At 38.0% G+C, this 18,338-nt stretch overlaps 1 protein-coding gene across 27 annotated transcripts in view; it reads left to right on the top strand.

Moving 5' to 3' along the window:
• The window catches only part of DLG2 (discs large MAGUK scaffold protein 2), a 1,874,701-nt gene that overhangs the window by 1,844,862 nt on the left and 11,501 nt on the right, over positions 1-18,338 (top strand). For 17 of the 27 annotated variants that reach the window (XM_033121658.1, XM_033121661.1, XM_033121664.1 and 14 more), the window contains 5 exons: positions 868-967; positions 12,447-12,497; positions 13,486-13,587; positions 15,951-16,123; positions 18,210-18,319. In XM_033121658.1, the coding sequence (XP_032977549.1) occupies positions 868-967; positions 12,447-12,497; positions 13,486-13,587; positions 15,951-16,123; positions 18,210-18,319 (536 nt within the window). Of the gene's footprint in view, positions 1-867; positions 968-1,790; positions 1,837-12,446; positions 12,498-13,485; positions 13,588-15,950; positions 16,124-18,209; positions 18,320-18,338 lie in introns of all 27 variants that reach the window. The other 10 variants (XM_033121660.1, XM_033121662.1, XM_033121673.1 and 7 more) reach the window with 1 other exon arrangement.

Raw genomic sequence — 18,338 nt, 5'->3', positions numbered from 1 at the left:
TCAGAATATAGATGAGTCACCATTATATCTCCCTTACTTGAGTGAATATCAATTTAGTTCCTCTTCAGTAACAATTTTAACAGATTTTGGTTGACTGTGTCCTTACTGTCACCAGCTAGCTCTGCAGTAGTGTCAGGAGACTCAACCTCTCTGTGCCTGTGACCCCCCTGTCTACAAATGAGGGCTTGGGGCTCAATTATATTTAACACCTCTTTGAATGAAAATATTATGCGACATCACATCTGTGTATGAAACAGCTATAATTATCATATATATCATGAATCTCCACACTTCTCCTGTGGTTTTAATTAAATCGAAGCTGAAGTAACTCAAATTCAAGCTATTTAAAAAGACATCTAGACACTGATATGTCTAGTGTCTCTAGGACAATATTTTCTAGCTAATGATAATGATGATCATGAAGACACGTGTACAGTACGTTAAGTTGCTACTGCCCTATGTGAGTCTCACATTTTAAGAGCTGCTCTCATTATCCTCATTATGCAAATGAAGAAGATATTGAGGGTCAGAGAGATTTAGTTGCCTGTCTGAGGTGATAGACTAGCAAGCTGTAGAGCCAGACAGAAACTATAGGTCTTCTGCTTCCAATTTAATGCTCTTTTCCTCCATCACCATATCTGCAAACCGTCTTTTAATTAGGAGACAATTCTTCCAAGGTGTCATCATTCCAAATTTACACTCCTTGAAAATAAAATCTGCCTTTAGGAACCCTCTGGCACTTCTTTAGACTATCCACTTGCGTCACTGCAGCTCTCTCTGCTTTTACAAACTAGTTGTTTTGTCAGCATGAGTGTGACAACAATTAGACGTCCCCTGTTTTTGCCCCATGCCTTTTCTCCTTCACAGTCATTCAATGACAAGCGTAAAAAGAGCTTCATCTTTTCACGAAAATTCCCATTCTACAAGAACAAGGAGCAGAGTGAGCAGGAAACCAGTGATCCTGAACGTAAGTAGATTCTCAAAGAGAATGTCACATACAACACAAGATAAAAAAAAATCCTTCACGGGCAACACGCATGATGTAGGCTCCCCCACGCCACACGCCTAGGCAAACAAACACGGCAGACAGGCAGGTCAGGGCTTACTACTGTGACCAGTGTTTGGCTGCAGTCTGGATCCATCCTTGAAGAAGCTCTTCTTTGAGGAATGCATTGGAGAGGGACTTGAGGAAGCTGGGACTTTGCTTCCAAACATTTACCCGTGATCAGGAGTGGGTCTGGTTTGCCTTTTTTATCATGCAACTCTCTAGGGCTCGAGACAAATTCTATTCTGGGCAGGAATATTGGATTCCATTGCCACCTACATATTTTGAAATGCATGCTAATTGGGAGTGATTAAATTCCTTATATTTATTACTAGCATTTGTTCACTCTTTCCCTCCCAACAGATATTAAACACTTACTGAACAGTGAGCTTGTATTGGTGGATACTACATCTAAGAATGTGTCACGAAACTTGGAGTGGATCATTGCTCTGAGTGGCACAGCTCTGTGGCAACATTGGCGGTGCGCAAAAATGGCCTCTGCTACATCTTTCTCTTTTTCTTACAATCTTCTGCTTAAACATTTTGAGTTGCTTTACAAATCTTTGAGTCTCAGCCCAGAGAGTTTGGGGTAAAAGTTGTTTCAAAAGGAGAGAGATTGGGATCCAGATTGCTTAGGCAACACGGTCTGTCATGGTAGTATCCATTTCAACTCCACTGACTTCTTCCTTCCTCTTCCGTGGCTGTTCTTCCTCTCTCATTGCTCTCTCTGGGGACTTCCATGCAGGACATCCCCGGATTAGGTGACGACGGTTATGGAACAAAGACTCTGAGTAAGTTCCCAGGAATGGTCACTGTAACTTTTCTTTTCTTTTCCCTTCCTTTTGAGTTTGGCTTTTGTTCCTTTTCTTGAGGGCCTTTCACTCCTAGCATGCACAAGATGCGAGTTTTATTTGTTACCTAGCTGTGAATGCTCCTACAAAGTAATTTTGAAACGTTTTGTTCTGCATGTCAGCATTGAAAAGCAAAGTGTGTCAGGCACTGTAACTTCTGTTGCAGTTTACACCTTCCCTTTCTGACAATGCGATATGACCAACATGGTCCTGATGCCACCTGTTGCATCCCTTGCTCTGCTGCCTAATACTTCCCGGAGAGCAAGAAGCCATGTTGAATGAAAGGGCAAGCTAAATGTTCCAGAACAGGAAAGCAGAAACGTACTTTATGTCCTTTCTTCTGCCTTTTCACCCAGACCTTGCCAAATTCCACAATTGGGTTGTGTGTGGCTATCAGTAAAGGAGCTATTTTACAGTCAAAAGGAACATGCATTCTCCAAAAGTAAATATTAAGCTACATGATCTTCCACGAATAATTCTTTGTTATTAACTTTGATTTTTTTCTGACTTGCAGTGATCCTGCTTGAAACGTTTGTATGATAAAGTTTTAGATATGTATTAATATATTTCTCTATTAGTGATGTATTAGCTGCATTACGTAATCAGATTTTCATTGTATAGTGGAAAATAAAATATATTAAACCTTTAAATCTTTTAGTTACTAATGCCTTTAGTCTGTGTCTCATTGCACTGAGCAATAAAATATAATCAGCCTCTGTGTTAATATACTATGCTTTGATTTTTCTTTCTTTAATACTAACTCCATTGTGTAGGCACCAGTGAAATAAGAACAGCGTTTTTGTGTCTTTTGCAACTGTATCACATATTCAATTTTTGTTTGTTTTGTTTTAATTTAACAGCTATGGGCAATATTTTTAGAAGCTATTCATTTGTATAAAAATATAGCATTGAGCTGAACTTTGTTTTCAAGAGCTGTTTACATAACCCTGCATAATAATACCCTTCATCCTTCAAATTGTTACTTCGGACTTTTTTTTAAAGCTATGTATCTGTAGAAAACCAAATCTGATCAAGAGTAACCACTGATCTCCTTAAAGATGAAAACTTTATCTTTGAGTCTCTATATGGAAGAGGTCATCAAATTTTTCTTGACTTCTTGGCTGAAGTTCAAATATTGATTTCAACATTGTCCGGATAACATCAAGTCCCACCAAAGAGGGTTCCTCAATTTTCAGTTGAGTCAGGAGAGGGAAGCATGTTGATGCATTGCTAATAAATGAACATCACTAAAAAGTAGTTGCTATTGGAGTGTCAAAAAATATGAGTGATGCCCTTTTAAATCCAGAATGTGTAAATGTTTCTTTACTCTAAAAACTGAACAGATTTCACTAGGTAAGGTCATTTGCCAAGTAATGCTATTGTTAGCCATAATTTAGACTTCAGCTGGAACATATTTTTAATTTCTTTTTACCTACAAAATGAGAAAATTCTGTTATCCAATATCTTGATGCTAAGAGACTGGTTGTTAAATGAAACGCTTCATGGCCCTAAATTTTCCAGAGATAGTGTAGCTGAATTCTAAATTATTTTCAAAGTTAAAATCAAAAACAAACAAACAAAACACTGCCATCCCCAATTCTAGGTACTTAAGATAATCATGTATGTAAAGATAGACCATTGTTGGGTGTATACCTTGACTTGCTTTTCAGTAACAGAAAACAAATTTGCACTGATTCATCTACACTTCTTTCCTAGTACCCCTCTTCACTTGTAAAATGTGTGCCCAATTAGTGATGCAATTCTGCTCATACACCAACATACAGGGAAACAATGCTCGTGGATTTAACCCATGCTTTGGTTTTCATTAGTTTCATGCTCTAAAAGCAATCCATCCCTAATGTGTTAATTAACTTGATTATGGGAATCCTTTATATATATATATAATCTCAGATCACCACTTTGTACACTTTAAATGCATTATAATTTTGTCAACTATTCCTCGGTACAGCTAAAAGAAAAGAAAACAAATCCATCCAATTGGCAAAAATCTACAGCACATACATTTTAAAGCACCTTTATCCTATTAGAGAATAATGTTATATATTCTTTTTCTAAAAATGTACAATTGCCACTTTTGAAAAAGCTGAAGTTGTTGCTAATGAGCTTCAGAAATCAAATAGTTACATATTCTGCACTTAATTAACCTGCTATACAGAGAAGCTGATAAGCTGATGAATTTATCTTCTGTACCTTAATACATAGTACAGATGAAAGGATATGATTTTATAAGTTAAAGCTGTAAATCTGACATATACATCTCTGTTATGTGAGTTAAATGGTGTTTTTATGACAATTTGAAATAAAACTGTACAAGCAAGTCTTTCAACATGAATTAGAAACATACTTCCTGCCAGGACTTGCTTGGTATCAGACCATTTATCTCCTGCCTGTTCCATCCTTCCAGAACCCAATAGCTATCCAAGCAAGCGTCTTAAAGTAAAACCAGGGAAATACTCAGCTGATTCACACACCAGTTTTCAGTGACTCATTTCTTCTCCAAGGTTCTCTACTCACTCACGGAAGCAGGAAAGATGTCCAACAATCCCTTTTTACCCTGAGAACTAGTTTAGGAATTATTTAAATAGAAATAAAGTTCAAGGGATTCCAGGGACCAACTGGCAATTTGAAATGCAATGTTCCTGCAAAATACCTAAAGGCTAAACTAGAGAAACAAAAAGCCTGCAAGAAAACTGCCCATTTAGAAGCTCCTGAGTTTATAGCCAAGAAACATCCAGCTGAGATGTTGACCTTAGTAACACCAATCTAGAAAATCAGACCTAGAGGAGTGGGTCAAAGGAACGTGCTTAGATTGACATTATACATTTTTTGTAATTAAAGATACTTTCCTAAAAAGGAGACACAGCAATCAAGTAGTAGTTTCCTCCTGTAAAATGGAGATAAAGTTTTCATCTTTTTTATCTTATCTGCGTTTTCTTAAAGCGGTCTCCTCTGCAAACTTTTACTTGCCTTTTGCTCACATTTCTGGTCGCCTTGCATGAGTGTATTAAGTTCTGGCTGCTCCCCAGTGCTTGGTATCTCTTTAATTTGCTGTGCTGTTTTTGCAGAACATGTTTCTTCTAATGCCAGCGATAGCGAAAGTAGCTACCGTAAGTTATTGCTTTGGTTTGTGCTTCTTTCCTTTGCAATTGCCTCATTGCCCGTGGTGGTCATTTCAGATTTTTGCTGTTGTGTTTCGATTGCTGCCCTTTATCATCTTCATCCAAAGCAAATGGCTTGAAATGAAATCATCCTTTGATGTGGAAAGATACAAAAGACACTAGGGCCATCGGTGAACTCTTACGTGATTTATGCAAGCAGTTCCAATCTCAGTTGACTGTGGTCTATGATGCAATTCTCCCAGAGAAGGTAGGGGGAAGTTCAACCCGGTAGATTTTGACATTCTGCCCCCTCCAAAATAATTTAAACTCCCTGCAGGAGGGTTGAAAAGTCATGGGGTTTTTTTCTTCTCATTTTGCCTTTTCCTTTCCGTTCCTGGCTCCCCTTTACAAGAGAAATCTTTATAAATGACGGTGTTCCTTTTAAATCGAGCATGAACCTTTTATATCTCTTCTCTCCTTGATTACTATTTTAAGGTAGTTACTATGTTATATCTAACTTTATATTTTTGATGGTTGGGAAGTGATGAAAAAGTTTCATCCTTTAATGTTGAAGGAACTCACATGTTTTTTTTTAAGTGAACAAATCTTGGATCAGAAAGCTTAGCTGAAAAGGTAGGTAACTACTTAAAAATTATTTCTGGTCTTCGTTTGGTCACCTCAAGCCATTTGCTTAGTGTGTAAAAATATACACCAAACACCAAACACATCCTGTTGGTCCATTTTTATGGTTTCTTACCACCTACTTACTGGTTTTTGGTGACAAATATAGGTACATATTATTACCGGGATTTTTACAATTTCTGTAATATTTATCTGTACTCCTTAGTGAAATGGATTACTCAAAAATCAGTTGCCAAAGATATTAAAAAATTGCCGGCCCAATATATATGACCTATAGTTACCAAGACAGAAATTGGTTAGGTTTTTGTTTGTTTTTCTTCTTTCCTTGAATATTGAATTAATTGAAAACTAGAAAAGTTTTTGTTTGTTTTGATTTTGGTTTTTCCATTATAGCATAGTACTTTACAAAACCATGCCTGTTTTGAAATGGAGTGCCAAGTAGTTTGCTTGGAGTGTGACAAATTTAAGTTGGATTTTGAGTATGGCTTTGGAGAATCAGTTGGTGGCAAATAGAAAAAAGCACAAAAGAGGAAAGATAGCAGAGGAAAATCAGGGCCAGAGGAAGAAGATGAAACATACCACAGAATGAAATGAAAAAAAAATTGTGATGAGATACCCTTGATCCATCAATTTTAGAACCACCTAATCTTCTTCTTCAAAAGAATGACAAGTCTTATTAATGAAGTAATCAAGTGTTCTCATTCTCAATGTGGTCCTTAACATTTTTTACATTTTTCCTATTCTTATAATTTTACAACTATCCAAGCTTGGAAAAACATTCCCCCACCCTTCTTTTCATTTGATTTTACAACAAAGAAACCAAACCAAGAAGAAGTGACCAAAGATTGTCCCCATGACACCTGAGGTACCCTCAATATAACTTGTTTGCTGAGTTTCACGGAGACCAATGACCCTACTTTCTTTGATGCTCAGTTTTCAATTTTTAAGGGTTGTTGTTTGTCCATCCTGTAAACACATGTATAGAAAGGGGAAACATCATACCTTATTTATTCAATTTGTTTTATGGAAAGTATATACAAGAACTGCCTTTTCCTTTGGAGATCTTTTTTTAGAGTATTTTAGAGGTCCCTCTTTCTCCGTCAAAGGTGGGAATACTTTTCCAAGAATCATTAAGTTATAAAAATTGGGCCAAAGCTTTCAGCGGCTCAACACATTTTGGTAGTGATGCTCCAAGATGACATCAAATAATCTTTTCACTCCCAAATCGTAGGTGCACATAAATGTTAATTGAGTGAATAAAGGAAACAACTTTCAAGCATCTTGTTATCTATGAGAAGAGTTGGAACCGGACTCTATGATATTAATAAAGCAAATGTGGAGTCCAATAATCTATAATGGCTTGGTTTTCATCTGAGGTTATAGAAGGTCAGGCACTCAGATTGCTTTCTTTACAAATGACCAAAAATAAGAAGAGTTTCTGTCATAGCTTAGAGGAGTAAATGATATTTCGTTCCCCAAGATGGAAATATGAGGAATTCTAGGGGAATATTCATTTACATTCAACATCTACTATTTGTCATGTTCTTTTCATAGGCACCATGAGACCCAATATGAATCTCAACCAACTCTAGAACTCAGCACACATATAGTGGGAGAGATCAATAAATTAAAAATGCACAAAATATGGCAGTTTCTAGGGTAAGAGTCTAGCCCAAGAATAGTGGGAGCTTCAGAGGTGATTTCAAAGAGGAAATTCCCCTTGAGCTGAGCTTTGAAAAGATGAGGTTCTTCCCAGCTAGACAAGTTGAGGTAGAAACTTTCCAGGCAGGGCAGCAGGGTCAGGGAAAAAGGCAGAGGCTTGAGACAGACGTGGTTTCCAGAAAATGCCCTTTTGAAATCAAAATAGGGTGCATTTTCTATTGAATTCCTGACTTTGCTATAATTATGACTGACTTTTTTGTTTTATGAATAGCAGTATAGACAAATACTGAAAAGACAATTTTTTCACTGATCTTCAGGTATTATGTTTTAGTCTTAGGACCATTTCATGTCCATTCTGGGGACAAATGGGTTTTTAAAAATGGTCAGTATTTAGAAACAAAAACCCAGGCTACTATGTTCCACAATTCTAGAGGGCACTGTTCACACTGCATCCTGGAGTTACACATTGTGACAACCTTCCTTGAAAGCCTCACACATTTCCTGAGATACACACACACACACTAACACAAACACACACGCACATTTACACAAACTTCAAATTCTAATAAGTAGCTCAGAACTTTGCTGCACCATCTCAAGCATTATGGTTTTATTTTTGCCAAAGTCCAACTATACTGAGCACTAGCCAAAATGCAGTTAATTACAGCGCATGTTGTCTAATTATACAAAACGCCACACCTCAAAACTATCTTATTTAAAGGCTAATTCCAGATTTCTGTCTCTCAACAAAGTAGAACAGTACAGGCTTCTATTTGTGGTTGTTTTGTGTCTTAGCTTTCAATTGCCCTTGTATTGAGATGCAATAAAGACCATGTAGTCATAATGGAGACTTCGTAAATCTCCACAGCGGAAGACCTGCCTTCCTCACAGCTCAGTAAAGCTCTGTATGCCTTATGGATATGGAGGAGCTAATGACCATCCTTCTAACCCACTGGTGCTCGTCAGCTGAATTGGATTTTCAAAATAAGGATCTTGAAGAAAGGATCTGAGTGAAATTTTGAGGCGTTGACATGAGGAGACCCAAGACTTTTCCAATGGAATCAGTCAAAATGATGCCTATTTTCTTCTTTCTCCACTCGTCTCAAATATTGCCCTTATGGTTCCTCTAGTTCTTTAACCTTTATAAAGCAGTTTTTCATTCCATCTATTTTCTCATTTGATTTCTGCAGCAAAATTTTGAGATATATCTTATAGTAATACTCCATTTCACAGGAAGCTGAAGCTGCAAGAGGCAACATACCTCATAAATATGGTGGCATTTTAAGTCCAGTTAAGATATTTTAATTCTGAATCCCATACATTTTCACTCTAACCTATAGTTCGTAATCCAAGCCTCTTCACATATTATCTAGTACATTTCAACCATTCCATACCACCTATCAAATTAATACAAGCAGCAGCATTTATATAGGATTGACTATGTTCTAAGCCTGGTGTTAAGGTTCTATGTATATTAACTGATTTAATCTTCTGAACACCCCATGGAGACACTGAACCACTAATTCACTATGTGACCTTAAAGAAATCACTCAACGTCTTTGAACCTCAGTTCTCCTGTGTAAAATGAGTAGCTTGGGTTAGAACAGGGAGGGCAAGTAGATTTTAATCAAGATTCCAACTCTGACTGATTGGTCATAACTGCCTGAAGAGTTGTATGAAAAGTATTGAGGCTGAGTTGAGACTTGTGGCAATGATCAACTTGTGATGCCTGTGAAGGGCCTGGAATGGGGGAGTGGCCTCATGTGCTACACACTCACCACCTATGAAACACATACACTCCAAACCCTTTCTTACCTCTAACATTCTGTGGCTCTAAGAACCTAACTTATTCTTAATAATCATCAAATTCTGGCACCAAACACTAAATTTAAAACATTAAATGTATTGCCGCTGGTCTTCACCAGCCTCTCGTTTCTAGTTTCCAAAAATTCCTGAAGAACATGAACTTGCTTTTCTCGATCGCAAGTGCATATCCAGGTCTTACTCCTAATCTCTCGTGTTGTGACTTGCTTCCAGTTGAAACACAAAGTGTTTCATGGAGATTGGTACACAGGCCTTTGCTAAGTTTCCTACAGCTGCAGATGTCCACACACAGCACTGCCACTCTCCCACTCTCAGCCACGCAATTGCAAAAACAAGACCAAGTAATAGTTTGTACCTTTTTGTCAGCTGTTATTTCCAAGTGCCAACACCTCCTGAGCAAAAAATTAAAAAACTACTAAGAATAACTATTTTATGGAGATGACACAGCAGCATTTTTTTTAAGAGTTTGTGTTTACAGATGGAACACCTTCTGGCCTCTCAGTGACTCTGACCCAGTTCAACTCCTGTCTCTGCCACCCATCCTTTGTTCATCTGTAGGGTCTGCCCCTACATCCCAGTCCCCACAGAGAATTCTATATCTCTTGCCTTTTTGAAATAGTGTCATATACTCCACAAGGAGTCAAAAAAGATGTAGTTTTAAATCTTGACTCCACTATTTACTAACTGAGAAAACAGGCTCCATTAATATCTCTGAGCCTCAGTTTCTTCATCTGTAAAATGGGTTATCACCACAAACAGCACACACCTAAAAAGAAATAGCTGTGAAAAATAGATGCCCATGGATGTAAAAGCCCTTGATGGCCTGGAAAGTACCATACACACATGAGTATCTTTCCTCCCTTGCTGTGACTTTTATTGCCTTCTCCTGTTATTCGCCTTTCCATTACCCATAGGGCTTTTTATTCTTGAACATGAAAGTGAAAATCGGTTTAAAGTGCTGAATTCCCAGCTATTCTGTAACACCAGCTGCCATAGCTTCCCTTCCTTACATACTACCCGAGTGTCACAAGGTGTTTAGAATTGGGATGGGCCTCGTAATGAGGTACTTTGCCATTGCTGTCTGCTAGTCTTGCTGCTCTGAACAAGAGTCAGTGCCTTTGGTAAGTTAGAAAATAAACCAAAAAGCAATGAATAAACAAAGAACTATAGAACTGTCTAACAAAGTTAATCAAAGCTATGTTGCCTTGACCAGTTTTCTGAATCACAAGTAATACATACAGACACTAAATATCTTATTTAAAGTTTGCCTTTAGAATGTCCCATCTGAATGACCTGCAAGGTCATTGGAAAGAAATTCCTCCTACAGGAACATGATGTGTTATGTTCATTTAGAGAAAACCACATTTTCCAAAATGAAAACATACACAGAAATGCAAAGTAGAACCTATCTTTGGCCTCATTGTTCATCCCGTTTTCTATCCCTGAAGTCAGAATGCAAATTCACTGACACCTGTATGTTAAACACTGGGGAAAGAGTAGAAAGGGAAACACTTGCATTCATGGACTTCCCAGTCTAGTGAAGAAGCCTAAGTATCATCTAATGGTTAAAACCTTTCTTATCCCATTATTCTCTTTTCTCATAGCCATCATTCCATGGAGATTTCCCTGGAAAGTTACAGCCTACCATTGCCGTTTTAGTCTGTGATGCTTCAATTCCTAAAGCGATGCTTCTCCCCCAACCATTTTACACTTATTTTTTTGAATTCCTATGACCTCTATGTCTCAGGCTTGAGATAATTGGGGCCTGGGGCTTAGCAATCATCTTTTTTTTCTTTTTTCTTTCTTTTTTTCTTCTTTTTTTGCCCAACCTCTGCAAATTTCAGTAGTTTTGTTTATTAAAAGGAATCATTTTTTTCCTGAATGAAAAATAAAAAAATTGAGACTCTGTCCAGATGTGGGCTTGTCCCCTGAAGACTTCTGGAGGAGCTATAAGTAGATACCACTTAGAAGGAACATCAGGCCCATTGTCCGTGCCCTTAGGAAGTAGCTTGGCCTACCAGTCCATTCTGAGCGTGGGCCCTGCTTGAGGGTGAGGTAAGATGTGACAGGCCAGGGCCATTTCTCATGCTTGAAAATGTAAGACACTGCACCCCACCTCCACTACCCAGTGTCCAGGGAAGACGTCTGTACTTTATCCACATATTGCTTAATTTCCCCAAATCACTTGTCAGTATCAGAACTGTCTGTGATAATAACTCCTTGTATGAAATGAACTCACCGGTCTGATGCTGTGGCCACTGAAGGAGCTGCAGGTGGTTCTGACAGACTGTGACAGTGTGTCAGGGATAATGAGGAGATAAAGCAGTGAGATTCATTGCCCTTTGGCGTCAGGGAAAACTCACACCACTGTCCTCCTCCATAGGATAGCAGATAGGAAGTCCTTTTCAACAGCCCTAAACTATTTCTCCACCAAAGCATAGTCAGGCCTAGGCCTGAAGCAAATGAAAGAGCAGACCCTTCTGAGTTTGCGGCTGAATCAGACTGATTTCATGCCTAGGTCATCAACTGCGTGAAAAAGATGACTGAAAAAAATAATTGCCTAAAACCAATTTACTTCCCATGGTTATTGTTGACTTGAGGCCCATCATGAATCAGAAGCTTGTAGCAAATGACATTGGAGGGCTTGACACCTTTACTACATTATCTTTCTTAATTCTTTTTCCAAAGTCTCAGGCTAGATTAGGCAGCAATTATCACCAGTGATTGAGGGTGCTCCTCAATTTTTTATCTTCATGAATAGACCCAGCATTTTCCTGATGAATTAACATTAGAGTAAAATCCTCAGTGCCTTGTAGTATATGCTGATGACGTTTTTCTGTCAAATAAAACAGACACTTGCTTTTGAACAATGGGCTTCTCTGGGAAATAAAAAAGAAGAGGAAATAAAAGGACCAGAAATGCTGATAAGGTAGTAAGTAGCAAATGATCGGACGGACCCTGTCCTTGAACTAGGTGGTGTTAAATAGTAATGCTGGGTGTAGAGGCCAGGCTGCTTCATTTCTCAGTGTCAGATGGAAGGCAGTCTCATAAGTCTCTGTCCTGATGTACTGTAGATAGCTGGCCTCCAGTCATCACTTAGAGGTATGACCATCGATAGCCTGACACTATGATAGTGTAAACAGTTCTGTGAGGATGAAAGGATTTTTGGAATGGTTCAAGAAGCAAGAGCAAGGAAAATTAACCCTAAACTGTGTCTGTTTCCTGTGTTTCAGAACAGGGCTTGTAGCTGTGGTGTATGACTGGTTGTTAGTTCACTGTAATTTTCCTCTCTTCTCTTCTCAGGAGGGCAAGAAGACTTCATTCTTTCTTATGAGCCTGTCACAAGGCAGGAAAGTAAGTTTCCCAGCATGCTCTGGTTCCTGGTTTCTAGGTCACAACAGGTGACACCATTACAGGAGGGAAAGAGGGAAGGAGTAAGGAAAATAAACTCTGCTTAGTACTCAGCTGTCGGCAGACCAGAAGCTCTCTCTTTTGCCCTGTCGTCAAACTAACAATTTTCCTGCTGACTATGGGCAGTGACAGCTCCAAAGGAGATGGAGCAGCTCTCCAGATGAGTGGTTCTTAGTGACATGCAAGTCACTAGCGAACTCCACCTACAGGACCAACGGGTAAAATCGAGAGACTGACAACAGCTCAGTATCGGGAAGGGCTTTCTAGCAGACCTTTCCTAAGATACAAGCCACCTGTGAGCTGATCCAGAAGTCTGCATTTTCTTTTCCTGGAGGCATTCATACAGAGGCTAATGGCTATTGACAAAGATATTGCAAAGAAAATTCAAGCATCACATGAGGAGTTATACCTAGTGAACTTTAGAGTTCTCCCAACCCCATGATACAAAGGAATTGGGAAAACTCCAGCAAAGTATAAAGAGCATTTTAAGCTGAGGAAAAGAAATTATAGAAACATTAAGTTGTCGTTATTACTAACAATTACTTTTTAAAGTCATTGTCTAAACAATGGCCAAATAGCTACTTTGAAATCTTTTCTCTCCTACTCAATTGACTAAATTCAATAGCTGTTTTGACATTGTGTAGGCATAACCTGAGAGTAAGCAAAACCCTTCCAAAAATGGCTTTTCATTGATAGACACTGCAGTTGCTTTTCCCTGTTAGTTAATTCCAGAAAGTAGGCAGAGCGAAGATAATGAGTGTGAAACATCAGTTTCCCTAGGCAGGGCTGTGTGGGCAATTCATCCAATGAAGTAATGCCCTCAGCAGTTCTTACTGTTTGACAATTTCACTATAAAAATCACCCTTGCAGGACAGTTTTGCAGTTGTTTCCACGTCTTTCTTCTTATCTGCATCTTCCTTTCCTTCTGCAGTAAACTATACTCGGCCAGTGATTATCCTGGGCCCCATGAAGGATCGGATCAACGATGACTTGATATCTGAATTTCCTGACAAATTTGGCTCCTGTGTGCCTCGTACGTATCATTTTTCTATTCTCTAGAAAAAAGCTTGGCTCCTTTTGAGATAAAGAAACATGATTCTTTTCCTCCAATAGTCTCTCCAGTGGTTCAACTACTACCAGTTACCTGTTATCCAAGCATCTCATTTAATTTTCTCTGCCTAATACTTTTTATCTACCCTGTCATGTATTGTCCTCTATGTAGTGAGTATAATATGTTCTCCCACCTGACTGTTTCCTTAGCAGGCAGAATGAATCTTGTCTTCGTAACTGCCGTGGCATTTAAAATAGAGTAAGATCGTGATAGGTGTGTTCTCATAGGTGATGGAAATGCCACTGAAACATCTTTTTTCCCAATAAGAAAGATCAGACAAAAAGCTACAGGTTGAAATCATCTCAGTATGACTAGGGCCAACTGTCAATCCCAAAAACAAAATAGCATTCCCCCTATGTTTTAATAGTCTAAGTGTTGGGAGGATGAAAGCAACAAGGTAAATCGAACTTTAATCTATCCTCTAGGCCATTACAAACTTGCATCTACTTTCCTGTCATTACAGACAATCATCAGGTCTCCTGGTCCCTCTGAGTACAGCCCCGTAAAATTCTATCTGCTCTTCCTCCTTCCACTCCACCATACTTTTCCCACTCACCCACCTCCATCTCTCTTCCCATTGTGTCACATAAAAATGCGTAGAGGCCTTCTGTGTAGATAGACAAACCACCAAAAGAATTTTGATTTATTAGATAATCAAGCTCTGACATCTAATCCCAACACATATTTCTTTCTCACGCTACATTTTTTAAGCTCTATGCTTTGAAATGTCTGTGACATTGCAGTGCTGCAAATGTCACCTGGAATACATACGAATAGCAGGAATTGCATATATGTGCAGTACGTGCACAGAAAGGAGTGGATGATGGCTACATCTCATGAAACATTCCCAGCAAGGGCTCTGGGAAGAGATCCGGCCACAGAACAAACATATCCTGAGAAAGACTAGATAGAATGGATCAAGTCAAACCTTAGTCCATTCATAGCAACTTCCAGTTCCTCCACTTTTGAAAGGAAAAACAATGGCAGTCCTTAAGCATCTTTTCCATTTCCCCCTTCACCTTGCACACTCTTTTCTTTCTTTTTTTAATTAATAGCACTATTTTATGATAATCAATACATGTTCATTGTACAAAACCTGGAAAATGCTAAAAAGAAAGTTAAACAAGAAAATAAAATACATACTGACTCCCACACAGTACCCAGAAGTAACATCACTGTTAATATTTTCTTAGGTTATCATCTACTCTTTCTTTCTATACATGCATATACATTTTCTCCTGCGATTGAGTACATATTAAATATACAGTATTTTTTGCTTAATATTATTTAAAATTTTATATAAATATTTTAAATGATTATTATGTCATAATTAATCATTTTTCCTCTATGGGTATTTTGGTTTTTCTTTACTTTTCACTATTATGAATTATAATTATAATTGTAACTATGCATTATAATTATTGTTTATAATTTATAAACTAATATAATTGAACATCTTTAAGGATAAAATTTTATATAAGTTTTGATCATGTTTTAAGCAGATTCCTAGGAATAGAATACCTGAGTCAAAGATTGGAAATATATTAACATTTTTTATTTATATTGATAGATTGTTTGCCCTTCGCCTCTTACTAAGAAGTTTAGCCACCTCTAGCCATGATTAAAGTTTAATCCCGCCTTAACTATGGTGATCTCATTTGACATCTTTTAAAATCCTTGAATATATTTAAACTGTATGTCCATTTTGTTTTTTAGTTACATGACACATTGTCGTACTTCTGTGCTTATGCCATTATCTTTTATTATGTGCTGAACATTGTGATGCTACATTATTGAAAGTCTGCATTTTCTTAACTTCCTTTATAAAATATTAAGTTTTTTTTCTGGCATCTAATAATTTACTGACAGATCAGCTTCTTCCAGTAATGATTTGGTTTTAGACTTTGTAAAGATGTGTCTAGAGTAAGTCTAGATTACTCTCTTCATCGGTGGCCTTTCTGGGGCTACTGTATGATCTCTAGACTCTCCAGTTAGAAGTGGAAGTGGAGTAAATGTAATTCCCCTCTTGTGTTTCTCTTGTCAAGAATGATAACCCTGTACTGCCTGTTGTCGAATGTCTGAAAAGAGCTGTTTCATGTATTTTGTCTAGTTTTATAGTTGTTTACAGTGGGAGGCTAAGACTGGCATCTGTTACTATGTCATGGACCTTCATATAACGTATTTTTAATATATCTATGTTGAGGGTGTGGTCGGGAGGAAAAAACAAGAATAAAGGAAGTTTATAAATGCATGACCTTAATTTTATTATTTTTTGTTTTATAAAGATACTACAAGGCCAAAGCGTGACTACGAGGTGGATGGCAGAGACTATCACTTTGTCATTTCCAGAGAACAAATGGAGAAAGATATCCAAGAGCACAAGTTTATAGAAGCCGGCCAGTACAACGACAACTTGTATGGGACCAGTGTGCAGTCTGTGAGATTTGTAGCAGAAAGGGTATGTTCAAAAATCGTCTTACACCTCCCCTGAAGAAGGGTCCCAGGTGACAAGATGCATTTTTTTGGTCATTACTCTCTCCCGATTGCAGTTGTAAATTTTGATTAAAGATTCCTTTTAAGACCTCTAAGTAGAGAACCACTTTGGAGCATGGTCGTTAATCTTTATTCTACTCTCAATAAAATATGCCGATTGACTTGAGGGAGTAGGAGAGGAGCATAAACCTAAAGGTAATTAACAGCTTAAAGTTTATAAAGATCCACTTTGTCCTTGACTCACTTATCTTTGGCCCCAGTAAACAATATTGAATCTAGTAAAGAAGCTTCGTTACTCTTGGCTGTTTAGAACAGGATCCTCAATTCTTTTTGTTAGCAGGAGTTTACTTCTTATCTCCCTGGAAACTTGAAATTCTCCTGAGGGAGGTACATAGGTGGGGAAGACTGCCTAGCCTGCTGCTGGTGGAAATTCCAACTTAAAGGAGGTGCAGATGCTGTGATTCCTTTCCTGCTGCTAATTTCAAAGGAATGGAAAAGGGGATAATGTTCAAGAGAGAATAGGAGAGGAAGGCACTTGAGTGTGGCTTTAAGATCTGCCTAGAGAGACATCCTAATCTGTGCACAGATGATTAATTTTACACGAGAAACAAAAGAATTAAGGGCCAATCACACTTGTTATATAACTAGTATTTGTTGGGTTGATGTAATTTGATACAACCTTTTCCCCCATTTTGATATACTGGTAAAAAAAAAATTAAAAAGAAATTTTAATGTCTTTCTGAGAATACACTAAGAAGTTGTATCTATTTTCTTCTCTCTCAAAAGTTAGCTATGTCATATTGTTTATAATGAATTTGTTGGATAATTGCATCTATTCTCCTCTTTGAGCTTGCAGATATGAGCTTTGATAACTTAAACGTTCTGGCTGGTGAATAATCACACAACATTTAGAGATTTTATGTATCTGCTGAAATTCAGAGTTACCAAACTTAGAATTTGTTACCTAAATGATAAAGGCTTAAGCCATCTTAGTGCTTCTCCTATAAAAGCTCAAGTACTGATGGACTCTGTTTATTTTCACTTGGTTATTGTAGATGAGTTTTTATCCCCATTATTGATTTAAGACTGTTCCTATCTGCATAATATGCTTTTTTTTCTTCTTGTGTAAAAGTTCTTCTAGCATCAGCGTAATGAGGCTGTTTCTCTCCAGGAGGTAGAATATGATGTGTAGCAAATGTATCTACTTTTCCAGAAATATTTAGAAAAGCAACTCCTTGTTCTGAGCACACATTGCAGCGGAAGCCAAGTTAAATGAAGTGTGCTATAATGTAATGGGGTTTTTACTTTTTAACAAACATATTTACATAGCCCGTGCAAGCCTCTCTCTCAGCATTGAAGATATAATACTTAAGGTAACTCTTTTTGTGTCTTGCCTCTGCTAGACTGAGCATATCAAGGGCAGGATGCATATAAGCACTCACCAATGTTTGTGGAATTGCTCTAAAGTCACACGATCGCCATTCCTCCCAATTGAACGTCAGGCAGGGTGAGACAACAAGATGTCTATTTATTCCAGCCAACAATCCTGTCAGCGCTCAAGACTTGGGTTTCAATCCTAGTACTGAGGCTTTGGGCAAGTTAGTTAATATTTCTAAGACTTAGTCTTCTCTCATATAAAATGCGGTTGATAATGGCCCTCATAGATTTGAGAATGTCTTCTTGACAGTTGTCTTCACAGATGGTTTACGAGTTTCCTGAGAATAGACTCATATTATGCATGTCTCCATATATTTCTTTGTGCCAAGCAGCAGGTATTTATTTAAGGAAACAAAGTTAACTGTGACAACACATGTGAAATGTCTATTCCAGTGGCAGACACTTAGTAAGCGGGTACTAACTACGAGTGATGTCAAGCATTTGGTGATGACCTGTACGTCAGCTTTCATTCATGCTTTGCTGGGATCCTTTGTCAGACCTGAGAAATCCATTATCCCTTATCTTCTCCTAAAGCACACTTACATTATTTCTAGAAAGCGTTGGATTATGACCATTTTTTCTGGATTAACTACATGTTTTTCCTCTTTTACCAGGGCAAACACTGTATACTTGACGTATCAGGAAATGCTATCAAGCGGCTACAAGTTGCCCAGCTCTACCCCATCGCTATCTTCATTAAGCCGAAGTCTCTGGAGCCTCTGATGTAAGTGGAGACCCCTGCA

Source organism: Rhinolophus ferrumequinum, chromosome 11 (assembly GCF_004115265.2).
Source record: "Rhinolophus ferrumequinum isolate MPI-CBG mRhiFer1 chromosome 11, mRhiFer1_v1.p, whole genome shotgun sequence".
NCBI lineage: Eukaryota > Metazoa > Chordata > Mammalia > Chiroptera > Rhinolophidae > Rhinolophus > Rhinolophus ferrumequinum.
The sequence above is the reverse complement of the archived record's forward strand: the minus strand, read 5'-3'. Positions and strand labels throughout refer to the sequence as shown.